General features: G+C 56.4%; 1 protein-coding gene across 5 annotated transcripts; it reads right to left on the minus strand.

The window, feature by feature from the left end:
- Nucleotides 1-1,285: 1,285 nt before the first annotated feature.
- On the minus strand, nt 1,286-24,445 carry KCNN1 (potassium calcium-activated channel subfamily N member 1). Of its 5 annotated transcripts, XR_005019314.1 has the most exons (11): nt 24,259-24,445; nt 19,343-19,825; nt 18,566-18,661; nt 15,864-16,282; nt 15,345-15,353; nt 12,734-12,875; nt 8,594-8,704; nt 7,919-8,021; nt 5,070-5,078; nt 4,760-4,829; nt 1,286-1,891 (listed from the first exon to the last, which is right to left on the minus strand). XR_005019314.1 is itself a non-coding variant. In XM_036847421.1 (10 exons), exons 2-10 carry the CDS (start codon nt 19,742-19,744, stop codon nt 1,637-1,639), a joined length of 1,632 nt encoding a protein of 543 aa, XP_036703316.1. In that variant the 5' UTR covers nt 19,745-19,825; nt 24,259-24,404; the 3' UTR covers nt 1,327-1,636. The 5 variants fall into 5 exon arrangements, 4 of the variants coding, with proteins under 4 accessions (XP_036703316.1, XP_036703313.1, XP_036703314.1 ...); XM_036847421.1 differs by lacking the exon at nt 15,345-15,353 and having other exon boundaries at nt 1,327-1,891; nt 7,894-8,021; nt 24,259-24,404; XM_036847418.1 differs by lacking the exon at nt 24,259-24,445 and having other exon boundaries at nt 1,327-1,891; nt 7,894-8,021; nt 19,343-19,828.
- Nucleotides 24,446-26,362: the final 1,917 nt, after the last annotated feature.

The raw sequence follows: 26,362 nt of genomic DNA on the forward strand, positions 1-26,362 counted from the left end.
GCGGAGCGGAGTCGTGTGGACTCCTTCGTCCCGTACACGGCACCTTTGGACCAGGCGCCGCCCCAGCCTCCATCTGGTTGTTCCGCAAACACACCAAGTCTTGCTTCTTGGCCTTTGCACTGGCTGTCGCTGCTAGGAACGCCCTTCCCCACATCTCCTCTCCCACTCACCCACGCCCAAATGTCACTAGAGTCATGCTCTGGACTTATTTCTTTACGGCTCTGGTCGCTGTGTTTGTGACTGCTGTGTGTTTACTACGCCTCCTCCGTCAGACTGGGTGCTCCCAAGCGTGAGCACCGTGCCCTGTTTTCGGCACCCGATCCTACAGAAGAGGAAACTGCGGCCCCCAGAGGGGCAGCCACTGCCTACGGGCATCCACCGGTGTCAGAGTCAGGACTCGAACTCACGTCTGACCACAGCCCACTGACACCTCCCCAGACCCTTCTTGCTCTTGTGCCCCACCTATCACTTCCAGCCAGGTGGCCCATGGCCTTATCGGAGGCTGCCAGAGCCTGGGCTCTCAGCTGAACCCAGATTAGCCTCCCTCTCCACCCAGGGCCCAGCATCTGCCTGCCGCCCCCACCTGACTCCAGCACTCCGAGCTCAAGGCCTGGAGGGACCTTTTGATTCTACTTACGTCTAGAACCTTCCCCTCCATCCTGCCCCAGAGGGGCCCCTCAAACCCCAGGATCACACCACTCCCCTCCCCATGGAGTGCCCTCCACCAAGTCCATTCTTCCCTTTGGCCTATGGACCCCTGAGTTTAAATCCTGGCTCACCCCTCCTCACTCTGTAGCCCCAGGCAGGTGGCTTGACTTCTCTGAGTCTCCCCATCCTACCCTGGTCAGGTTCTGGTGAAGAGTCAGTGTGATAATTTACATTACATTGCCTGTATACAGCAGGTGCTCAATCCATGTCCGCCTAAGACTTAATGGCCCTCCTCACTCATGTCACTTCCCCCACTGGACCATGACCCACAGCTCCGCTGGCCCCTAGTGGGTGCTCCAGCAAAGCCAGCTGGAAGGACGTCCTGACTCTCCACTGCCTCCTGTAGGCCAGGGCTGGGCCATGCTCTCTGCAGGGTCCCTCAATCGGTGTCAGGTGGGACTGGCGCAGACGTCCTCAGGGAGGTGTCTCTGATTGAGTTCAGGCCCGGGAGACAACCTGCCTAGGATGGGGATGGGCTCACCTTGACCCCACATCCGGTCTGGACCCCCAGGGCTGGGTATCTACTTCCCATGTTGTGATTATGAGTGTCCCCCAGCCACGCACAACAGGCAGCAAGTGGGTGGGTCCTGCTTTATTTGGAACTGGCAAGGACCCCTCTCCTGGCTGCTCCGCACCCACTGGGAGCCTGGGGAGAGCCAGGGGTTGAGGGTGGCAGAGGACCAGAGGAAGCTCCGGGCTCTCCCAGCTCCAATCAGGGAGGAAGCCGGTGGTGGCCCGCCCCTGCCCTTGCCTGCCGTACGGCCCTGCCCTCTGCCTGGACAGTCTGGCGGGCCCCAGTTCAATCAGCCCAACTCGGTTTCAGCTCCTTGAACTCCAAGAGGCGCCACTGTACAGGGCTTCTTGGGTGGCGTGGAGGTGGCGGCCACACGATGGCCAAGATTGAGGAGTCTGGTGGCAGGCAGAGCCGTCACCCGCAGTCTGAAGGGGCCGTGGGTGGCCGTCGGTGTGGGGGACTCCGAGCCACCTGGTCCAGTGGGCCGGAGCCAGGCCGGGGAGGCAGGGGTGGTGGAGGCGGGTGTATGGCTTGGGCGATGAGACCCGGCAAGGCCTGCAGGGAGGCGCCCAATGCATCCAGGCGGCTTTCAAGGGCAGCCAGGCGGGCCTCAAGCTCCTCGTGCTGGGCGTGCAGCTCGGACATGAGGTTGTACATGACATTCTGGGTCTGTCAGAGACAGGGAGGGTGGGAGAGAGGAGAGGCCAGGTGAGAGAGAGGGAGGGGTGGTTGCAGAGAGATGGCAGACCAGCCCCGGTTGGGTGGGGGCCCACTAATTGGACCCAAGTGAGGAGCAACTGTGAGCGCACCCCCAACCCAACCGAAGGTATCTTGCTGGGCCCCAGGGAGTGGTGGGAGAATAGGCGAGGGGAGCGGAGACACAGGTCTTGAGTGCCAGGCTCGGGGCCAGCAGTCCAGGGGAATGTTAAGGGAGGTCTTGGGGCCCAGCGGATGTGACCAGAGTTGCCATGAGGGGATGAACTAGCCGCATGGCCTGTAAAGCCAGAGGGTGGTCTTGGGTGATTCTGGACTGGTGTTGCTCCAGGCTGGGGACACGGTCGAGGGGAGGAGGCTCGGTTGTGAACTATCCCTGCTTTCCACATTCGACTGGGGAGGGGATAGGAGTCTGGGTGGGGAGAGGTGACCCCAAGAATCTGACCCTATCACAGACCGGGCAACACGACAGACACAATAATTACATTACAGCAGGTGGTGGGGCATCCCTGCCACCTCGACTGATCCCCACAACCCAGCAAGCAGGGGCTGGTTCTGCCACAGTCCAGATGGCCCCGGGAGTTGCAGGGGGTAGGCGGGACACGTAAAACAGCCTTAGGTGCAAATGCCGCTCTAGCCACCAGGTGGCGCTAGACCACCGTTCCGAGTCTCAGCCCAGCTCCGCGCAGGCTAGACCCCCAGACGGACCGCAGCTCACCGCCCGTCGTGGGCGTCAGATGCGAGGGCTGAAGGGGCTGTGCCACACCCTACCCGACTCCAACCTCTCGATCTGTGGGAGGGAGACAGGTCATCCATCCCACAGCTCCTTCTTTCCGCACTGTACCTGCAGCCTCTCCCTTCCGGTCCGCAAGCCTTTACCTGAGCCGTGCCTTCCACCGTTTCCTGTTACTGGTAGGCCAACCCCATCCGAGGGTGAACAAATGCCTCTGCCCGCCCCCCACCCCCCACCCTCCACCCCCGTAGGGCCGCAGACCCTCACCCCAGCCCGCCTCAAGGGGTCACAAAGTCCCCCGGGCCAGAGAGTAACATCTGGAGGCACCAGGCCTTGGATGGTTCTTTTTTGGCCCTCTCTGAGGTTTAAATTTTTATTAGAATATATATTTTGTTTTTGTTGGAGAGATACAAATTAAATCAGCAACCTCGGAAAGCATTAAAATTTAATATTGGAAAACATTTTAACCTCGTTAAATTAAAAAAAATTAGAAACCCTATAATCCAATCCAGTGAAAGACTTACTTGGAAGAAGCCTTCATTAAATGTATTTTGAGAGGAGTATACTGCTGTAATTATAAGGTTTAAATAACTTTTATAAATTCACATTTTAATCATCTGTACTAATGAAGGAAGTGTGATATGGATAATCCAAACTATAATATCTAGTACCTGAATTTTTCAAAGGCATTCGATATGTATTTGGAGCTGTAATCTCATATGACATCAAATTAGTTGGCCAAGGATTTCTACATGCTCTTAGGATTATGTTCTTTCTACTAACGATTGAATTATTTCTTCAGGGTTCTAGAATATGTTTTTTCCTCTGTAATGTTCCCTTTCAAATTAAGTTTATATAGGTTAGTATTAAATTATTATTATTATTTTTTTTTTTGGCCACTCTGTGCAGCATGAGGGATCTTAGTTCCCCAACCAGGGATTGAACCCCTGCCCACTGCAGTGGAAGCGCAGAGTCCTAAACACTGTACCTCCAGGGAAGTCCCCCGTTAGTATTTAATTAAATTGCATTCTCTTGCTAATGGCGAAGAGAGCGAGTCCAAAATGTGATGAGTATAAGTAGTAAAATAGGAGAGGACTTAACATTTTCTAAAGATAATATTAAATTAGGCTCAGATTGATTAATTGATTAGGAGATGGAGCCAATGAGCATAGTTCACACATGAACTATTCATGAAAGGGCAAAAGGGAGTTCAGAAGAGTGTGACAAATATTCTAAGAGCTTGCCCAACTGAAGTTGAGTCAGTTGACGTATCTTCTAATGGATGAATAAAAAGCGGGAAATTGGATGGGACCTGACATTAGAACCAACAAATAGATCCATTTATAACACACACCGATCTTACAGAGCTCTTGCAATCAACTTTAATTTCCTGAAAGATGTTTAATTGCTATACAAATAAGCTTTCTCCTCCGATGCTATAATTTGAACTTATAACCCTAGCAAAAGAAATTTGTTTTTCTCTTAGATTTTAGAGCTTGTATGTAGATGACATTTCTAAATACGAAAGTACCACTTCACCAATTTAGCCCACTAATTACATATTCTTATTAAAACTTTGTATTAGCTATTAATTAAAAATGTAAAATAGCTGCCAAAAAAAAAAAAAAAGGCTGACAAAAATTGGGACTTCCCTGGTGGTCCAGTGGTTAAGACTCCACACTTCCACTGCAGGGGACGTGTGTTTGAACCCTGGTCAGGGAACTAAGATCCCACACGCCGCACGGCGTGGCCAAGAAATTAAAAAAAAAAAGGCTGATAAAATAGCTGCCAATGTTAAAAAGTAAAGATTTTACACACAGATGTAGATTTCTGGCATCACTCTAACAACTGGAGCCTCTGGTCACAGTGGACCCCTGCAGACAGGGCTCGTATTCCCTGGTGGCTGGTCCCTGCCTGCCCTGCATCACTTGCCTGGGTCACCTGTCTATACTATGGGCACCAGCCCTGTCCCTCCCACCCTGGCAGGAGCTGGGCCTTGTCCTTTACTGAACATCCCTCATCCTCCTCTGAGGGCCTAACCAACTCCTTCTGGCCCAGGGGGCTGCCCCACCTCACCCTGCCCTGCTCACCTTGGCCAGGTCTGCGAGCGTGTTGGTCTGGTCATTCAGCTTCCCTTGCTCAATCTTCACACTCCGGAGCCTGGGGGACAGGTGGGCAGGTGGGGTTGTGCAGAGGCTGCAGTGGGGTCAGGGGTCCTCCATGCACCCACCCCATCCAGAGTCACCTTGTGGGATATGCAGTGGGGGATGAGGGGCAAGTTGGAGGTTAGCCCCCTTGCAGCCCGTTCCCTCCTGGCATGCAGGGGGCAGCAGGGCCTGGAGGGCGGTTCAGCCACCACCCACAGTGCCCACATGCACTAACCCCCAGGAAGAGACTTACTTCTGAGCTCTGGCAGGACCCGGCGGAGCAGGGAGAAACCACAAGGCAATTTTAACCTCAGCACACCTGGGCAGCCCATGCCCAACCCTCCCACGTGCGCCACCCCAGGGCCAGGCTGGGGGCCCTGGACGGCGGAGGGGCAGCTGCCCTTGCTCTAGGGAGAGGTCCAGCCTCTGAGGGGGTGGTACCAGCCCTCAGGGATGCATCCTCCCTCTGCCCCCTCCCTCCAGCAGTGCCTCACAGCAAATGCAGCTGCCTCTAGCCCTGCAGCCCCACTGTATGCCAGCCTGTGCCAAGCTCCTGGCCCTGGAGGTGGCATTTAGTCCAGAAAACTATGCCCATACCATTTCCCGAAGGGGAAGTCAAGGCTCAGAGGGGCAAAGCCAGTGCCCATTGGCATCCTAGCAGGATTTGCACTTGCGTCTGCCACTCAGCCTCTGAGACCTTGGCCCCCTGGACAGCTGCCTATGGGGTTGGGGGGGGTTGTCCTCACCCCTTCTCTCCACCCCTTCTGTAGCTAAACCAGCCCAGGGAGACATTTCCAGGTAGGACTCTCCTCTCCTCCTCACTGGTCCAAACTCAACCCTCTCCCATGGCCTCGCCCACATGTGATAGATGCTCGGAGAGGCCCCTTGGGGCCCACCCATGCTGGGTGTTGCCAGGACCCCTGAGAGGACCCAGCCCTCAGTCTGGAGAAGTGGAGGTGGATACAGACACCCATAGCCCTGGAAGTTGGCGGAGGCTTGCTAAGGAGCCACTGACATGCCTGCCCTGGGCAAGTCATTCTTGGCACCTCTGGAACCTTCCTGTTACAGGTTGAATGGTGTCCCCCCCAGAAGATATATTGAAGTCCTAACCCCCAGAACCTCAGAACGTGACCTTCTTTGGAAATAGGGTCTTTCCAAATTTAACTAGGTTAAGATAACTGGTGTCCTTATAAAAAGGGGGAAATTTGGACAGACACATACAGAGGGAGGACAATGTGAAGACACAGGGACAACATCATATGAAGATGGAGGATTGGAGCAATGCTTCTATAAGCCAAGGAGCATCTGAGGCTACCAAAAGCTAGGAGAGAGGCCTGGAACGATCTTCCCCTAATGCCTTCAGAGGGAGAACGGCCCTGCCGACACCTTGATTTTGGACTTCTGGCCTCCAGAGCAGTGAGATCGTAAATTCTGTTTTAAACCTCCCAGTTTGTGGTACTTTTGTTAAAGTAGCCCTAGGAAATGTGTACACTTCCCAAACCTATGCTGTGTTCCTCAGTTTGTCCTCTCCAAGACCACTGTTTCCTTTTCACTGGCTGCTCATACTGCATTCCCATCATGGGGACTCTCCAGCTCAAGAAGATGCCGTGGCTCCCTCATACCTGCAGGTGGTACCTCTGGTCTCCCTGGCACTGTGCTCATTCCCACCTCCCCGCCTTTGCCCAAACTGTGCACATTCCCTGGTATGCCTGCCCACCTCTCGGTTTCCTACCCAAATCACATCCACCCTTCAGGCCCTAATTCAAACTTGCTTGATTTCATCAGCTGTTCTCATAGGCCACTATTGTTTTGGAGGTGTTCAGGGGGACCTAAGGGTGAGCGAGATAGTCCTTCCCCAGAACAAAGGGACACGGGTAACTCACAGAGCAGGTGCCTTCTCCACAGACCTAACTCTCCTCAATTCCTACCCTCCGACTTCTCCCAAAGAACCTTCTGGGACATCCCTTGGGGCAAGGTCCAGAGCAGAGCCATGTCTGTGTCCCCCATGCCTGGCACACCAGCTGGTGCAGGAAATGCTTGTGGAATGACCAAATGAACATATTGAGGGTGGTAATAACAGCAACAATAACAGTTCCCATTTTCAGAAAATACTGTGTGACAGGCAGGTGCAGGCAAATCACCTGGTCACCCCAATTGTTTGATCCACACTCCATTCCTGGAGAAGAGGCATAATTACACCCATTCATCCTTGCTGTCTTCCTGCTACAACAGCAGAGTTGAGAGTAGCTGTGACAGAGACATTTTGGCCCACAAAGACTGAAATAATTAATATCTGGCCCTTTACAGAAAAAGTCTGCCAACTCTGGCTGCACATTGGACTCACCTGAGGAACTTAAACTTGAGCTCAGGTTGTATCCCACACTCTACTGTAACTGGTGTTGGGTATGGCCTGTGGCATTTTATTTTATTTTTTTTAATTTTCAGCCATGCTGTGCAGCTTCCGAGATCTCAGTTCCCCAACCAGGGATCAAACCAGCACCCTCAGCAGTGAAAGCATGGAGTCCTAACCACTGGACCACCAGGGAATTCCCAGCCTGTGGGATTTTAAAAAGCACCCCCACGTGACTCCAATGAGCAGCCAAGATGAGAACGACTTGATTAAATAATTCTCAGGAAAAAGGGACAACAGAGAAAATTAAGTAATCTCTAATTATCCCACATGACCACATGAATCAGGCCACAGATTTAATTCTGAGCTTCCTGGAAGCCAAAGCAAAAAGGGGAAATTGCTTCAGTGTCCAAGGGGAGAGTCATTTTGGCTATTCCAGAGAATAAAATATGCTACCTGCCACTATGTTGGGTGGTTTGCATGATTTATCAGAGGTGACTGTTCTGGACAAGTGCTGGGCCCATCACCTGCCTCCCTCCGACCAACCCACTATCCCACCCAGCACAGAAGCTGCAGGCCCCAACCAACTGACCACCTGGCATGGGAATGGCCATGATGTGGCCATGACGAGCTGTCTGGCCTAGTCTGCAGCCTCCTCCCCGTGGGCCAGGGCTGCCTCCGTGCCAGGTGGACACAGAAATGCAAGTGGGAAAGGTGTTGGACTTACTGATGGATGGCTTGGAGGAACTTACGCTGGTGTTTCCGAACCCGGGCGTGGTCTGGCTTTTTCACCAGCCTGGTGTGTTTGTAGATGAGCCACGTCTCCCTGAGAACGTTAGCAGCGGCGTTTTTTACCTGAGGCCAGAGAAAGAACAGTTCCTTAGAGTACCACAAAACTATGGAAGGCTCTGGAAACCTCCAGAAACTCCTGGAAATGCCCCTCTGGGGTCCTGGGACTGTAGGTCAGGACCATGTTTACACATCCACATCTGTGCTGTGTGTGTGTGCGCGCATGTGTCTGCCTAACACACATCACTCACCATGGGCCAGACCCTTTCTGTACCCTTTCTATGCAAATGTTAACTCAGTGAACCTACACACGCCGGTTATCTCTCTCATTTTATATGTGAGGAAACAGAGACACAGAGAAGCTGACCTGCTGAGTTCATCCGGCTTATAAGTTGCACCTGGCTGCCTCACCACGAATCCCTGCCTCCTGCTGAGGGGCCCGTGACTGGGCTGTGACTGGGCACAGAAGTGGACACCTGTGCACAGCTTAAGGGTGCTCACGTGGTGGCACAGCCCAGGGCAGGCTGGGCACACACAGGCAGCGCGGCATGACCCGTGGGCACGTGTGCAGAAGGTGAGGAGGGTCTGCCCTTGAGGACCAGGAGGCGAGGTGGCTGTGACGGGGCTGGCGTCCTTACCCGCTTGGTGAGTTGAGTGTCCATCATGAAGTTGTGCACGTGTTTCTCTGCTTTGGTGAGCTCCAGCTTCCGGGCCACCACGGCCACCACGAGCGCCGTGCAGCCAGCCCCCTGCATGAAGAGGGCGAGGGGGCATGTCAGGGTCCACCTCGTATGGGTTGCAAGTAGGATACCCTTCTTCCTCCAGGAAGCCCTCCTGGTTCCTCCCCCTCACATTTGCCCTCCAAGCCTGCAGGGTTGGCAAATCCCATCTTCTGAGTTCACTGACTCCCAACCCCACTTGCTTAATATCCATCAAACATCCAGGGAGCCTGTGCCATAGATTAGTTCATTTGATCCCCAACAACTGCGGGAGGTAGGACCACTCTTAACCCCATTGGGCAGAGGGGGAAGGTGAGGCTCGGAGATAAGAGAAAGGATAAGAAACAGGCAGGATCTGCATGTACATCTGGGGCTGAGGTCCACAGAGGTGGGAGGATTTGGAAGCATTTCCATCCAGGCTTTGGGGTCTGGATGATGGGGACAGAGACCCGGCTGACATGTTGCTGACCACTAATGGGGATTCAGCTGGTAGGGTCAGAAGGGTGGCGAGAAAGAAGGGTGAGGCCAGCTGCCTGCGGTGGGGCATTTGCAGGAGGAAAGAGGCAAAGTATTGGTCCCAGGATGCGGGGAAGTAAAGGGAGGGGACATCTCCCCCGTGATGGGTTCCCTGCTCTAGCAACCACCCTCCCCAGTATGTTCTGAATGGCAGCCAGTCTCCCGGCTAGGGAAGGAGGCCAGAGAGGATTTGCTTGCCCACTTGGGGGGCCACTTGAGAGACAAAAGGGCAGGAGTGAGGACCCGAGGGGGACAGCAAGGCTGAGAGGTAGGGGTGGGGGGCAGTGAAAAGTGATGCAGAAGGAGGGAGGGAAGGGGGACCTTCTGCCACTGAGAATCAGGAGCCGGGGAGCCCAGGACATCCAGGTGTCATCAGCCCCAGGAGTGGTGTGGAGCAGGTGGCAGGGGCCAATGAGGGGGCCAGAAGGCGGCTCCCCACCTGCGCTGGAGGCTGTCTTTGGCACCTCATCCACCTGCTGCTTCCTCCTGCAGCTACTGCATACAGGGTGGAAGGAAGGAAGAGACCCGGGCTCAGCCTCTGAGGGCCAGGGGAATGGCTAGTTTTTCTTCCAGCTGGAAGGAAACACTTATGCGGAAGGGTGGGCACAAAGTCGCCCCCTGAGGAGACCCCATCATGCGTTCCTGGCCAGGATGAAGGTCTTGGGAAGACTCAGGAGTCCGTGTTCAAGAAAAGCCCTGTCAACTGGGGCAAAGAAACATACTGGAAACCTCCATGTGGAATACTATGCCTCCAGGAAAAGGATCAGCCAATGACTCTGCACAATAGCATGGATGCCACGTCCAGCAAAAGACACTGAGTTCAGAGGAGGCCATGCTGGGATGCCTTGAAGTTCAAGAATGAGCAAATGTGTGCTTTATAAGCTATTGGAAGGGGGTGAGTCCGTGGGGCAGTGACTGGGAGGGGACACACTTGGGCAAGGGTAGAAGAGGAGAGGTCTAACAGAAGAATTAGAAAGTGGCTTAAAAGACCAATGTGTGGGGAATTCCCTGGTGGTCCAGTGGTTAGGACTCTGAGCTGTCACTGCCGAGGGCCCGGGTTCGATCCTTGGTCAGGGAACTAAGATCCCACAAGCCATGCGGTGCAGCCAAAAAAAAAAAAAAGAGAGAGAGAGTAAAGACCAACGTGTGGCTTTGTGTGATACCTGGCTGTGTGGTGACAGAGAAAAGCAAAAACATCCCTGGGTGTAAACATTCCTGCACGTGCCGGGGCGAGGGCCTGGAATGAGCCACAGGGTAAACACGGAACTAATTTTCTGGAAGGAGGCTCATCCCAGAGAAGAGAACATGGCTTTTCTGTTTCGCTGCAGGTTTTCTGGGTTTAAAGCCATCATCTTATCTGAGAGCTCTTCTTTTTTCGTTTGTAAAGTTCATTTGCCGGGGGTGGGAGTAGGGGAGTGGATTGTGGCCGATCTTTAGTTTTTTTCCCTTCCAATCTCACAAAATAACGTAAGCAAACAGGCATAATGCCTTTTAACTGAGAGACAGTCTAGGTCAGCTTGGCCAGGAGAAGCGAGGCTCCGGTGGGGGCCGGAGGAGGACGTGGACCCCCAGCTTGTGTCCAAAGAGGAGGGGACAAGAGGTGAAGGGGGGAGAGAGCCATGGGCCTCGGGAGATGGTGACAACGGGGTCAGTCTACATGCAGTGAAGGGGGCTGGGAGGAGCCAATGGAAAGACAGCCCTTCCCTCTGCAGGAGGAAAGGAAACCTCGGCGGGGATGGCATAGTACTTTTGCAAGAACAAAAGCATCTCTCTACGAAGAAAAGGAAGTGGCCTGGGGCGGACCCTGGGGGGAATCGGGTTGGTTGACTTCCTTTGGCTTGTGGGTGTTCATTGATTTTTTTCACAAATTGAAACCGAGCAGGACCCTGTGGGGCTCCTGGGCAACAGAAGCCTTTCGAACAGTTGCTAATCAGGGAAGGGAAGGGAAGGGATACAGAGACAAGGGAGGAGTAGCCAAGAAACCATAGTGCAGCCTTGGGGCAGGGTCTTGGTTCCACCTTAAGGGATACACATAAGAGTATCTTTGAGCTCTTCTGCAGAACTACGGCCCCCAGCAAATGGAAGATGAACTATTTGATGAAGCAGTCTTCATTCCAGAGAAAAGGTCGTAAGTTTGATAACCTCAAGAACCACAGAAGCTCATCAGGAGATCACCTGAGGCCAGATTAAAGGAATGCAGGCCCTGCACACACTCTGAGCCTTATCAGCAGCTCCATCCATGAACCATTGTATAAAAGTCCTCACCAGGGCTTCCCTGGTGGCGCAGTGGTTGAGAATCTGCCTGCTAATGCAGGGGACACGGGTTTGGGCCCTGGTCTGGGAAGATCCCACATGCCGCAGAGCAACTAGGCCCGTGAGCCACAACTACTGAGCCTGTGCGTCTGGAGCCTGTGCTCCGCAACAAGAGAGGCCGTGATAGTGAGAGGCCCGTGCACCGCGATGAAGAGTGGCCCCCGCTCGCCGCAACTAGAAAAAGCCCTCGTACAGAAACGAAGACCCAACACAGCCAAAAATAAATAAATAAATAAACAAATTTAAAACAAACAAACAAACAAAAAAAACTCCTCACCAAATCCTCCTGGGTTGGGACACACAGTTTTGAGGGGCATGAGCCTGCTGTGTCCCCCTTTGCCTGGCAAAGCAATACAGCTATTTTTTCCTACTTCACCCCAAACTCTGACTCCAAGATTTGATTCAGCACCGGTGCACAGAGGCCGAGTTTTCAGCATCAAAATGAACATGCTAATTGGGGGCTGGGGAGAGGAGTTCTCTACTGTAAGTCAAACAATTCATAATTCAAAACATGGAAAAGCACTTGTGGAGATGAAAGAAACTTAGAGAGAAAGAAGGTTCCAGAAGGAGGGGATGAGCAGGGAACCTAATGTTCAAATCAGGGTAAAGAGAAGACACCAGATGCCAAAGTTTGCCCATACAAGCAGGCGGACTTGAGAAGTCTTTAGGGAAGAAGGGGTGCTGCCTGGGCCCACAGGAGTCACAAGAGATAAACCTTACACCCCAGGGGCTCAGTGGGGTGCTCAGGACATCCTGGTAGTCAGGGAAGGATGGAGAATTGGGTTGTGATGGCAGGGCTCAGAGGGTATTGACTGGGTATCCGAGGCATTCATGGCTCTAGGCATTTCACATAAATGAACGGGCTCAGTCCTTGCAACAAGCAGAGGGAGTGGCGGAAACCGAGGCACAGAAGCATCAGGCCCGTTGCCCTGGATCCAAGAGCTGTGAATTAAGCAGGCTGCGGAGCATAAAGGGGCAAAAATGACTCTTGGTTCAGAGTGGACCACAGCATCTGGACTGGAGAATACAGTGAAAGCTACATATCTAGGGCTGGAAGAACCCAAGAGGAGATGTCCCCGGGAAGCCTGAGAGTGTCTTCTGTGTCACATCAGAGGGAAGGAGCAGGGTGGCGGAGGGGTGGGCTGACACAGGGAGGAACTCTGAGCGGGTCCACCTTGAGACGGCGTGAGCTCCCCATCAGTGGGGCTGTGCACGGGCCCTCGCCCTTACCATGATGCCAGTGAGCAGGCACACGCCCTTCCCGCAGTAGGTGTGGGGCACCATGTCGCCGTAGCCGATGGAGAGGAAGGTGATGGAGATGAGCCACATGGCTCCCAGGAAGTTGCTGGTCACTTCCTGCTTGTCGTGATACCTGGGGGATGGGGGGAGCCAGGGAGGGCCCAGTCAATCCACACTGGTCCCTCTGCCTTCATCACACCCCCAGGAAGGCAGGGCCCTGGGTCCACCTGGCTGCATGGGGGCCTTGACTGCAGGGAGCTGATCACTCTGGAGGCTCAAAGTGTCCAGGGCACCGCTATAGGGCAGGGTGGGGGGATGGTTAGTGCCGGGGGCAGCCCTGTGGTCCTCCTGAGGGTACCACAGGGCACAGGGCAACCACTCCTCCCCAGCATCCCTTCCAACCTTCTCCTTTCACCTGACCCCCAAGCTGCTGGTTATTGGGCAGAGAGGGGTCCACGTGTGGGTGACACACATGAGCGTGTGCACATGAGGGGGCATGCACACGTGTTCACGCATGTGCACACAATCCCCCTCCCAAAGACAGACACACAGACAGATGCGAACGCGGGTGGCCACGGGCACCAGAAGCGGCAGGAAGTAGAGGCGAGGATTCAGGTCAGACACCAGGAAGAACTTCCCCAGGCAGCAAGGTCCCAAGGAGGGAGGAGGACTCTACGGGGAGACAGGAGCCTGGAGGACCACACCCTGGGGCTTGGGAGTATTAGGGAAGTCAATATGTGGAGGGCAGTTGCCCCAACCTCGGGCCTGGGGTTCTCCTGGCAGTCAGGAGGGAAGGGGCAGCTTGCTTGGCACTGGGGAGAGGCCTGGGACTCAACTTTTGTTATTCAGGGGGACAGACCCCAAGGCTTTGCAAGGACATGATTTTGTCCCAATCAAAGCTGGGCCTGGGACCCTGGCCACACAGGCTATGAACTGGTTCTACCTATGGTCAGCCCAGGCTGGGGGACTAAGGGATCGGTTCTCTAGGTCTGGGGATGGCTCAAGGTTCTGCTCCAGCTCAGCCCCCTACCTGCAAAGCCCCTCCAGCTCTGGGAGGTCAGGAAGCCCTTTCCAGCTGACTCCCTCCTTCCCAGGCCGCAGGGGCAGGGCAGGGGGAGCTGGCGGGTAGGGCTGTTCCAGGCAGACGGGGCTGGGGTCAGGGGCTCAAGATAAGGAGGAGATGGAAACCCGAAAGGTGGGAAGGAGGGTTGGAGGCCTTCCCAGCAGGTCTGGGCTTTGAGAGTCCCTGCCCCACTGGAGGGTCGGGTGCCATTCCAGGCCCCTTCAGCCTGGACTTCTGGGCTGCTTGCTGGACAAGGGGGACCAGGGACTGAACCCCATCTTTCACTGAGGCATGTGAGCCCCAAGCTGCACCAGCTTCTAGTGTCTCTCTCAGGAGACCAGGGCTCCACACCCAGGAGGCCGGAGGAGTGGGGAACCCATCAGCCACCGGGGGAGGCTCCAGGTCCAGCTGGAGCTATGGTGGGTGCTACAGGACCACCCAGGACCAGGGAGTGGGGGGCATGCAGGAGGTGGGGTGGGTCAGAGCCACAGGGGTGGAGCGAGGCAGGCGAGAGGGCATCAAGCAGTGTCAGAGGGCTCAGAATTTAGGATTGGCTGCCCACCCCGGGCCCTGCCCTATTCCCCACCCTTCCCAGGCACCCCTGCAGTGACCCAGCCTGGACCCCAGGGATGCCTGATGCAAGGCACCCTCTCCCACTCCCCAGATCTCAGTCCTGAGGTCTGTGGGAACTGGCACAGGGGCACATTAGGGGTCCAAGGAGCCCCTGTGTGATCCTCAGACAGTAAACCTTGATGACAGAAAGAGCTAGGCCCTCACCCCCATCAGCCCGACATCAGGCTGAGGCAGGGGTCATGGAGGGGGCGTTTGAAGGGGTGAGGACTGGGGATCTGGGGGCAGGTCCAGCCAAGGAACCTCCCAGAAAGCCCAGTCCCAGCCCCAGCTAGGGACAAGGCAGGGGAGACCCCTTCCCAGACAAGGCACCCCCATGCCCTGAGAGGTCCAGTGGGGCCCCTCCTTCTCCTGGAACCCCTGGGGGTTTCTGGAGACAATCAGGAATTAGGCCCTCAGGGATGTCCCTTTGCCCCTCAGAGCCTCAGTGTCCTCATATATAAGTCGGGTTGATGGCCCTGCACCTTCCAAGGCTGTTCAGAACAGACCCCTTACGGGGGTCTTAAAAGCTTGGACGGTTTTCTCGTTCACCCCAGACCCACTTAACCCTCCGAAGGAGCTGTCTGAGCCCCCTGGGGCCAGCTGCCCCGACAAGACACCAGAGCTAAGTAAGCTCTTCTCCCCCCTTCTCCCCACCACTGCCCCCGCCTTGGTGACAAGGACCCCAGGGATGCCAAGTGCACATAGCCCAAGAGTGGCCTGCCTCCCGCTATCCTGGGCGTGACCCCAGACCCACGTGCCTGGCTGCACTGGGACAGGCTCTCCCCAGGGCCCTGTGGGCTCTGGGCAGGTCCCAGCCACCCGCCTCACCCCCCCACTCCCTCCCCTGGTGGCAGCTGATCTTAAATTCCTGGCGGGCAGGGCAGCTGGCAGCTCTGCACACATAGCTCGGCTGAGGGTAGGACTCACATGTTTTCCCTACAGTCCGGTGGGGCGGGCAGCGGGGAGAAGGAGAGCAGGTTAAATTGTGGGGGAGGGATAGGTGGATGGGGGGGGTCCCTGTTCCTGCTGCCTCCGCCACCCTGGGCCAGAGGTTGGGCCAGTGGAGGGGCCCCTGGGGGAGGGGGAGGAGGAAGAGGGATGGGGTCCTAGAGGGGTGCGGGGTAGGGGCTGGAGGGGAGTGGGGACACAGGGCTGGAGTCCCAGGGATGAGGGAGCTGCACTTGAGGGACTGTCACTGAGGCCAGGGACTGTCACTGAGGCCAGGAACTGGGTATGGGGGGTGGGGTGTCACCAGGGTCAGAATCATGGGGATGGAGTGATGGCTGGGGGGAGGCCTTGGATGTCTGAAGTCGTGGGTAGGCATGGGGTTCACCAGGATCAGAAGTCATGGGGACAGAGTGACGGCTGGGAGAGCCCTGGGGTCACTAAAGTCGTGGGTGGGCATGAGGGTCACTGGGATCAGGGGTCAGGGGGTCAGGGGCGCACCTCTCACAGACCCGCACGGTCCAGGCGGCGATGATCCAGGAGGAGATGCTGAAGACAAGGAGCACGGTGCCCGGGCAGATGGTCATGAGCGTCTTCATGACGAAGCGCGTGTTGAAGGTGATCTTGTTGAGGGCGCCGATGCTGCGGCTGGAGGCGTCCGTGAAGATCCTGCTGTGCAGCAGCATGACGCGGCCCAGCAGGTAGAGACGCAGGAACATGGGCACAGACAGCAGCACGTCCACGTCGGCCTCGGCCGCTGCCGGCGCGTACGTGAAGGCTAGCCGCGCTGTCCACGTGAAGCGGTAGTGGCCGGGCACCGGGTGGATGGCGCACACGGCCAGCTCCAGGGAGATGAGGAAGACGCGCTCGCACGTCATGGCGATGCGCCAGTCGTCTGCCCCGTTGTCCACCATGAACAGCTGCGGAGGTCAGGCGGGCAGGATGAGGTGGGCCTCGGACAGGAGACCAGGCCCCGGAGCAAGATCCCGGCCGAAAACCCCGTCGGCTTTTACAAGAAATATGGCCTCAAAGGCAAAACGCCCTAGTTCTCAGGGTCGGCCACAATTCAAGCTAAACGTGGCACAGATGTTCCCCCAAAAGTCAAACACAGAGTTACCAATGACCCAGCCATCTCATTCATAGGTATATAGGCGAGAGAGATGAAAACAGTCGTTCAGACACGTCCTTGTGTGCACGCAGTCACAGCAGCAGTGTTCACAGGCACCCAAAGTGGAAACAACCCAAGTGTCCATCAATGGATGAATGGATCAACAAAATGTGGTCCTTCCACACAATGCAACATTACTCAGCCATAAAGAGGAATGAAGCATTGACATATGCTACAGTGTAGACGGACCTTGAAAACATTAAGCTGAGTGAAAGAAGGCAGTCACAAAAGGCCACCACTCAGGGCCGACGAGGCAATGCTGCCGCCACAGTGGGCCTGGAAGGTGGGGCGTTGAGCCGAGGAAGATCATTCTCCAGCCTTCAGATCTAACGGAATTTGCCTGGTTAGGTCTGAGAGAAGTGTAGGACCTGTCACCCCTTTCTTCTTTCATATTTCTCCCTTCTGGAACAGGAATGTCTATCTTATGCTTATTCCACCATTGTATTTTGGAAGCACACAACTTGTCTGGTCACAGTTGGAGGAAAATTTTGTCTCAGGAGGAACAGTACCTCGAATCTCACCCATGTCTGATTTAGACGTTATTTAAATGAGACTTTGGACTTAGAGTTGACGCTGGAATGAGTTAAGACTTTGGGGGCTGTTGGGATGGGATGAGTGCATTTTGCATGGGAGAAGGACAAGGATTTGCAAGGTGGGCCAGAGGGTGGAGTGTTATGGACTGAACTTTGTCCCCTCAAAATTCATCCGTTGAAGCCCTAGCCCCCAGTATGACTGTATTTGGAAATAGGGCCTTTAAAGACATAATTAAGATTAAATGAGGTCATAGGAGTGGGGTCCCAGTCCTACAGGACTGGTGTCATTTTATAAGAAGAGGAAGAGATACCAGGGATGTGTGAGCACAGAGCAAAGGCCATGTGAGGACACAATGAGAAGGTGGCCGTCTGCAAGCCAAGGAGAAAGCCTCAGGAGAAACCAACCCTGCCAGCACCTGGTCTTGGACTTCCAGCCTCCAGAACTGTGAGAGAATACATTCCTGTTGTTTCAGCCACTCAGTTGTGGTGCTACAAACACACAGCGCTTCATTCTTTTTTCATTTGGCTGAATAGTATTCCATTGTACGGATGGACCACATTCTGTTTATCCATACATCAGTCAGTGGACATTTGGGTTGTTTCCACTTTTTGGCGATTGTGAATAATGCTGCTATGAACATACGTGTACAGTTTTTGTGTGGATGTAGGTTGTTGTTTCTCTTGGGTGTGTAACTAGGAGGGGAATTGCTGGGTCATATGGTAACTCCATGTTTATCTGTTTAAGGAACTGCCAGACTGTTGTCCACAGCTGTATCTTCAGAACTGCTTCCTTTAGTTCAGGGGTCACAGTCCCCCTCCCCCAACCCCCAGCCAGATCAAGGACCCCTCCTGTGTGCCAGACCCTGGGTGTCCCCTGACAGGTCTGCATACAGTGCGACCCAGGTAGGATTTTCCTACACCCATCTCCTGCCATACCGTGGCTCCTTGAGGTCAGGGGTCAAAGGCCAGACTCAAGAGCCACATCTGACACCTTTTGGTGTCCCCAGGCCTTGGTGCCAGCCTGCTGTGGTAACGCCTGCCTGACAGGCCCTGAACTGGGCTCTCCAGGAGCCTGACCAGGTTTTGATCAACCCCTGAAATAGGAGAATAAACTCTCTGGCACATGATAAATCTTTCAAACACAGGGTCCGATGGACTAGGAAAAGGAGCCTGGTGCTACAAACACTGGACCCCATGGCTGCAAAACCTCAGAAGACCCAGGGCTGTGAAAACAACCCACGTGCACCAGAACCCCAGCCCACCTCCTGCTCCTTCACTGTTGGTCTTCTTTACCAAAGAATCAATGAAAATTAAAATGAAGATATGCATTCCAAGGAAATTTAGAGTGATCTAAACAGTGTGTCTCCACAGAAGTCCTTTTTTTTTTCACTATAAAGAGGCTACTGATCCTTTTATGTCTTAGAGGGCTGCGGTCCCAGGTGGGCTGGGGTCCCAGGTGGTTGGGGGGGAGGGGAGCTGCCCCAACCCCACTGGGCACTGACCTGGATCTCCCGGGCGTGGTAGAGGACGACCAGGCCCAGCAGGATGACCGTGGAGAGGCTGATGAGGCATTTGAGTGCAAATGAGTACAGGGACTCCTGGACAAAGAGAGAGGGCAGGACAGACACTGTCGGGGCAGGCAGCCCTCCTGACCCCCCACCTGGTGGCTTCACTCAGAAAGTGAAGCTCTGGGCCTTACTCCTTAGGCCTGGGCTGAGGGCAAGGTGGGCCCAGCACTTCAGCTTATAAGGCCTGGCTTCACATGGGTACAGCACTTTACAGTTTACAAAAACTGACCTCATGCAGACGTAGCACTTCCCAGTTTACAGGCTGACATGGCTCTCATCTCCCTCTGTCCTCACATCCACTTGGGGACCCATGTAACCTGGTCCTGACCGCTCTTGAAAAAGGGAAAGCTCTTTCCCTGCTCCTCGGCGCAGCCCTTCTCTGGGGCTCCCCCATGCCCCCCCCCCTTGACCTTGGGAGGCAGCCCCATCCCCACCTTCAGCCAAGGTGGCAGCCTCTTGTTGCAGGGCAGAGAGGAATGGGCTGGAGCCTTCTGGGCCCACCTGCAGCCTTCCTGCTGCCCCCACGGGGTGGACACAACAGGAGGCCCAGGGCCCCCCACCCTTCCCACCTCCAGGGACCCCTCAGCATCCCCACCCCCCTCCCTCTCCTAGGGCTGATGTGGCTCCCCACCCCGTGCCCAAGGAGTCTCGGGGAGCCCAGTGGGACCAGCAGGGCCTCCCTGGGGTGCCAGGGGCAAGGGCCACGCCTACCTTGCTGTAGACCCCCCAGGACAGCTCCGTCTCCGTCACCATGACCACAATGCCGAACATGCCGAAGATGAGAGCGTAGTCACTGAGACGCTTCCGCTTCTCAAAGAGCGCCCGCCGGTGGCCCAGACGGTGGCCAACGCTGGGGGGCTTCCCTGAGCCCCTCTGCCTACCCGCCTCATCCTCCTCCTCATCTTCCTCTTCTTCCTGGTCCTGGGGCTGCCCCCGGGGGCTGCCGGGTGAGGGCTGGGCCGGCTCACTCTTGGCTACCACCACCTGGATGCCTGGGCCATTCGGAGGCTGTGGCGGGTGGCCGGCCTCGGGGTCCAGAGGGTCTCGGCCCAGGGCACCCAGCCCGCCACCCAGTGGCCGTCCCCCGAAGCCATTGTGTCTGTGGCTGTTCATGACTATGTGGGTGCTGGGGTTGGGCTTGCTGCCGGCCGCCCGGGGCCCGGCATGGCTCAGCACCTGGGCTCCCGCACTGACCTGCAGGGCATGGGGGACACGGTCATGTCAGGGCCTCAGCAACTGACCAGAGGGCTACGGACCCCACCCCAGCACATTCTGAGGCTGGAGGGGCCAGGAACCGATTGCGGCTGACACGTGGATTGGCCACTCCAGAAATCTGCAAGTCAGCCTATGTCCCTCCTCTGCTCCAAACCTCCCCATGGCTCTCCAGTGCCATTGCATAAAAACTCAACTTCTCACTGTGTCCAGGAGGCCTCCGTGGTCTGGCTCCCACCCACCTTATCCTTCTCACTTTCCCCAGAGTCACTCCCTTCCAGCCACAGTGGCCTCCCCATTACCAGATCCCAGCAAGCTTGGTCCTGCCTCAGGGCCTTTGCACCTGCTGTGCCCTCTGCCTGGAACACCCTCCTACCAGACCTTTGCCCACTGACTTTTCTGTGTCTCCAGGTACCTAGAACAATGCCTAGCACACAGATGACATTCAATAAACACTTCTGAATGCCTCAAGATGGAATCTGCTGGCTGGTTTGCCTGGGAGGACTAGAGGCCTTGTAAATGAGCAGCTGGGAGGTGGTTCCAATCCAGGCTTGTCTCCTTCTGACCTTCAGGCTCTTGGACAAGTTAATCTCACTCTACTCCAGTTCCTCCCGTAGAGCTGTCCAAAGGCCTGAACACACTTACATAGTCACGGGATACGGCCAGGGGGAAACTGGGGACCATGGCCGTGGCTATGAGACCCTCAGCTCCCTCCTGCTTAGATGGAGGGAGGTCCGTGATCTCCAAACACATTGCAGGACCAAAGCAGCAATCCAGGATTTAACTCTAAAATCCCAGAATTGATTCTACAGGGTCTTGAGAGACGTGCTTGGCCCGGTCCTGTGACCTCGGGCCAGACTCAGTTTCCCCACCAAGGAAACTGGCTACCAAGGAGGAGACTGTCTGATCTGCCCCCTGCTCCTGCACAGGGCAGTGTCCCGTGGCGTCACATGAAAGAGCAAGGACCTTGAAGACGATGACACGCACATGATGAGGCTGCCTGGAGTCCGATCTCCTGGGTCCCAACTTGCCAGATCCTTCCCTGCCACCCGCCCCCCCCAGCCCACTCTCTCACTCCCCACCCCTGCAGGCACCCCCTGCTGCCACCACAGCCTGAGTTTACTGAACACCTACTACACGCCAGGCTCTGTCCTTCGCACAGATTTTTCTCCTTAATCCTCACAACACCCCCAAGAAGAGGGTCTTGGGATTTGGCCAGTTGTACAGATGGGGAAACTGAGGTACCATGTGGTGAAGGGACCATCTCCTTACAAGGCAGATTCTGGGCCAGGCTGCCTTGTGGGATTCTCCCAAGAAGCCACGCAGTGGTGGGCTGTGGGCCAAGTGTTGTCCCCTTGGAAAAGGCCAAGCTGGCATGTGCTGGGGTCCCGGGAGAGGGGGCTGCATGCACAGACAGGACACCTCCCTGGCCCTGAAGCCATGTTCCTGGGGGTGACAGGCTCAGAAAGTGTCACATCAGGACATGCCAAGATGAGCCATGTTGCCAGGCGGGACATGGGTGACCTTGGCCAGGGCACCACCGCATGCATTGCAGAACCACCTGTGCCTGTGGCCGCGCCCTGCCCCAGGCAGTATCTGTCCCACTCACTACATGTCCCCAGACGAGGGTGCCAGCACATGGTAGGAACACAAGAAACATGAGTCTTAGAATGTGTCCCACTTCCATCCATCTCACCAACCAGGCTGTGGCCACCTGTGACCTGATGCTTCACAGTTTATAAGAGCTGGCCCCATGTGGTCCCAGGATATCACAGATTATATGGGCTGATCTCCTGCAGGCCCAGCACTTCACAGTTTATAAGGCTGACCTTGGCCCTGATCTCTCTCTTCGTCCTCACAAGCACTCAGGTGCCACTCTCCTCTGGGCTAGAGCCCCTGCTTGCCACCTGAAGGGCTGTCAGCTGCTAGGCAGGGCTAAGAGCTTGCCACCAGGACACACACAGCGGCCCCAGACCCTGCCCTCGCCCAAGACACAAGGAAACCTCAGGCACCCCTCCCATCTTCCCTCCTGAAGGTGCAGAAGGTCCCTGCCCAGGGCTTGGGGAGCAAAGGCAGAAGAGGTGGTGGCCTGGCAGTCAGGACTGGAAGCGGGTGGGAGCGGTGCAAACGACCTTCCAAAATGCACCGATGAAGATGCAATTTGGGGATGTGACTCAGCCGCCCAACACACAGGCCAAATTCAGCCGTGTTTCCACCATGCTCCTCCTTGCCTGGCAGCCGTGTCCTAACGTGCCCTGGGCAGGGAGGGGGTGGGGTAGGGCATGTGAACAGGCGGCAGGTGGCTTCTGGGAGGGCCTTCTTAGTGCCCATGTTGTTAATGTGGACCTATTGCTTATTGCCGGCCAAGACCTTGATGAGAATTACCACATTTAATCCCTATTGCCACTCATCAAGGCAGGTGGCATTCTTATTCCCATTCTACAGAGGGGAGACAAGGTTCAGAGAGGTTCAGCACTTTGCCCAAGGTCACACAGCCAGGAAAGGCAGGGACTAAGTTAGTGCAGTCTGGGGGCAGTGGATGGCAGGATCTGCCTGGGTCCCTCTTGATGAGCGGCTGTTTGGAAAGGGAGCCAGCCTGGCCCTGTCCTTGAGGGGCCACAGAGCTCAGGACACAGGCATGGTGACTGTCCCACCCCTCCCACGACCTCATAGGAAATGGAAGGACAGAGTGGCCTGCCTGCAATCCCGCAGGAGAAGGGGGCAGCCCGTTTCTAAAGACTGGGTGGGACAATAGGGCCGTGGGGACAAGAGATCACACCCCTCCCCAGATTCACCTTCCCCTCCCTCAATGCAACCTGGGCCTAAAGCTGGGGTCCCCGGGACCCTCAGAGATTTCCCAAAGAACCAGAAGTCCCTGTGAAACCCCAGCCAAGGTTTGGATGTCCATGAAAGGGTGTGTTTTTCTGGGTGAAGGCCCTGGGTTCTCCAAGGAGTTCCTCTGAAAAGCAACAAACATCCTATGGGCTGCATTTGGTTTTGAGGGTTCCTGGAATTCCCCAAATTGTCTAACATGTCTGGGGCACAAGACCTCTGTTCCTTGAATGCTGGGGTGAGGGGATGAGCAAAACCCCGCCTTCGTGTACCATCCCACGAGATGCTGTGGGAAACCTGTAGGCCGAGCAGGGCCGGCAGGACCCAGGAGGGCTCTTGAGGAGTGGGGGAAGGTGTGTAGAGAGTAGGGAGCAAGGAGGCCGACTCCTCCGAACTGTCCCACCCAACAGGAAGAGAAAGAAAATGGCCAGACCTGAAAGGCCCTCGAGTGAACTCTTTTACAAATGATGGGTTGATTGCAGAGGGACCTTTGGGTGTCCCAGCCAGGACGAAGTCACTGCCACTTCCTCATCTACCTCTTTAGTAAAGGGGTGTCTCGGTGCCATCCCAGCAGGGTCGGTGGCCACAGTGGAGTGAGATCTCATGTGGAAAATGCTTAGCACTCAGCCATGGGTACGCCTGTTGTGGTGACACTACCGAACACCGTGATCTGTCCTTCAGAGCTGGACCAGGAGAACGTGACCCCTGCCCATCAGTCTCCAAGGCAGAGCCTCCTTGGGGCAAATGCCCACCCCACTGCTCCCAGGAACTATGGCCAGAGCAGCACATGGTAGAACCTTCCAGGATATGTGGGTGAATTGTGGGTTGTGTGTCCCTGCGGAGGGTGGGGTAGGACCCTAGGACACACCTCCACCAGCACTCTTGGGACCCTAGCTCTGCAGGGTGGACAGGATCTGTTCGTCCTTCCACCCCATGGGCTGCCCGACAGTGGGTGCAGCAAGTCGTTGGCTGACTGCCCCATCCCTTAGGCATTCCCCCCATCACCACCCGTCAGGAACCTGCCAGCAGCCAACAGGGTGCAATTAGCCTGCCCTAGCCTGCTGTCCCCAGTGCCCTCCACTCTGATGCATCTCCATCAGCATCTCTGGCTCACCCCCAGCCTTCAGCGCTCACATGTGTGGCCCCACCCTCCAGGACAGCCCAAGCAGTGCACTGTGCTGGGTACCAGACCTCTGTCCAGGGAGAGCTGGGGGACCCGGCTTTCCGACCCCTGCCGTGCTGCCCCTAATGGCTGGATACAGGGGCCAGTGGTGAGGGTCTCCTTCCTCCCATTACCAAGTCAGTCCTGGGTCACTGCCTCCACCCCGAGAGCTCCCCCACCGTATGTATGGAGTTTGGAGACTCACTGCTCTGCCCCCGCCAAAGTGAACCCAGTACCCTCCCCCTCCAGGATGGGGGTCCGTGAATCTTTACTCACTCGGGCAGTGCACATACACACATTGCCCCCGTCGCCGTATCCCCTGGGTTGCGGACCCCACGGAAACCCTCCTAGCCCCTGCCCCAAACCGCATCTCACTCCGGGACATGCCGCCCTGGGTGCCCCTGCCCATCCCACTCAGTACCTGCGGGGCTCGTCTTGGGCAGGCGGACGAGGCTGGAGGGGAGAGGGTCCCGCGCGGCCGCGGACCCCCAGGCAGGGGCCGGGGCCGGGGTCGCGGGCGGGGCCGGCAGCAGCGGGCTGGCGCGAGGCCCCGGGTCTGTGGGGCCGGGGGCGGTGGCAGCGTGCGCATCCCCCGCCGCCCTGCCCACGGGCCCGGCCGGGGGGCGAGCGCCCGCCCGGGCAGGGAGAGGAGGGGGCGGTGCGACGCCGGCGGCGCAGCCGATTGGCCGAGCCCAGGTTGGCACCGCCCCCGGCGACCCCGCAAGCCCCGCCTCTATTTAAAGATCCCTCATTTCCCCGGTTCCCCCTTCGCTCCCCAGCGAGCCTCCTCAAACTCACCCTTGCCCCGCGCCGTGGAGAGGACCTTAGCGAAACGAAAACTCCCGACCTCGACAGCCTTTGATAACTAACCACCCCTTTTCCAAAATCAGGTCCCCAAACTCCAGCCACCTCTCAACATTTGCGAGCCTGGGGGCTGATCACACCACGCACTTGCTGAGGGGACAACTTTGTAAAGTGACTGGACATCTCCCTCCTGAAATGACCTCATCAAAGTCCTCTCCGTGTGGGGAAGTCTTGGGGTGGGAAGCAGGATGTTGGCAAGTAGAAGATGCCTCGGAGTTGGGTATGGGGGCTTCCAGGGGTGGAGGGGGTGCCTGCTGGGGCAAAGTTCATCTTCTTTGGAAGGAGAGAGCCCACTCAGACTTAGCCCCCTCCCCCAGTCCTAACTCCCCAAACCAATGCCAGGATGGCAGAACAGCAGGAGACTATTTTGGGGGTCCCGCAAACGGTGCCCCTTTCCCCTGGCACTGAGGATGGCCTTGGGCAACATTCATTCAATGTTAATGGCAGCTCAGAGGAGCCGTGGGGACTGGAAAGTGGGGAGCCCTTACCTCCTCCTTTCCCAGGCAGCCTCACTACCTCAGCCTCACCCTGTCCCCACCCTGTCACCCTGTCACCTGGGTCACTGAGTCTGGCTCTGCCCTCCCCAGCCCAGGGGCTCCTGGGGGCAGCAGCTTCCCCCCATCTCTCTCCCAGTCCCCCATCTGTTTTATTCCTGGCCCTGAGCTTTGGACCAGGTCAGGAACATCTGATTGCTCATCACTGCCTGAGGGCAGCTGATCTGTTTTGTTTCTTCTGCGGTACCCAGAAAATAGCTGGGCTGAATGAATACATGAGCAGACAGCTGCTTGGGCAGGGGGTAGTGTCATGGGCCGGTGATGGTGGCGAGGCTGAGCACAGCCAGGTGACGGCCAGGGGTCAGCAGATGGGACTCCTGTTCCCTCCTCTCGAGAGCCTGTTCTTTAGCCCAGGCTGTCGGGGACACCCTGAAGAAGGCCTAGCCATGGAGACAGTGCACAGGTCTGTGATAGGTGGGAAGTAGAGGCCTGGGGACCACCCATACCCTGCTGTATCCATAGGGGCTCCAGGAGTGGGGTTGTGGGAACCCTAAAGGGACGCATTCTCAACCGTGCTCCATCCTGCATCCCACTCATCCACTCACAAGCCCCCCCATCCCAGGCCTCCTCAGACTCCCCTCAGCTCATTCCAGGCCTTTGCACTTGCTGTTCCCTTGCCTGGGCCACTGGGGGCTCTTCCTAAAGCACAACAGTGATGGAGCCGCCCACATCTCTCTCGGGGTCTGGCACACATCCTTGTGCCGCATTCAATGCCCTGTCCCCTGACAGCCTGAGCCTGCCCCCGTATGGGTCCCTGCCCGACGAGAAGCATTCTCACCGTGCCTACGGGTTGACCCTGGCCTGCACAGACTGCTGTGGGGTCCCTGCAGCATCTGATGCTTTCTGAATTCAAGTCCAACAGGTAAACATCCAGAAATTCACAAAAGCATGGGCCACAGCCCCCAGAGGCTTCTCCAGCCCTCCCCCCACTACCCAGGCCCTGTAGGCTCTGCATCTACCTTCTCTCTCTGGAAACATCCCTATTTCCCTTTTGGGCTCACCTGCCCTGAGGGATCAGGGACCTTCTTCAAGGAGCTGATAGTCAATCTGGTGACCGATCACCTCCTGCCCAAGCTGGCCATGCTATCTGCTTGAATCTCACCCCCC

Source organism: Balaenoptera musculus, chromosome 3, assembly GCF_009873245.2.
Source record: "Balaenoptera musculus isolate JJ_BM4_2016_0621 chromosome 3, mBalMus1.pri.v3, whole genome shotgun sequence".
Lineage (NCBI taxonomy): Eukaryota > Metazoa > Chordata > Mammalia > Artiodactyla > Balaenopteridae > Balaenoptera > Balaenoptera musculus.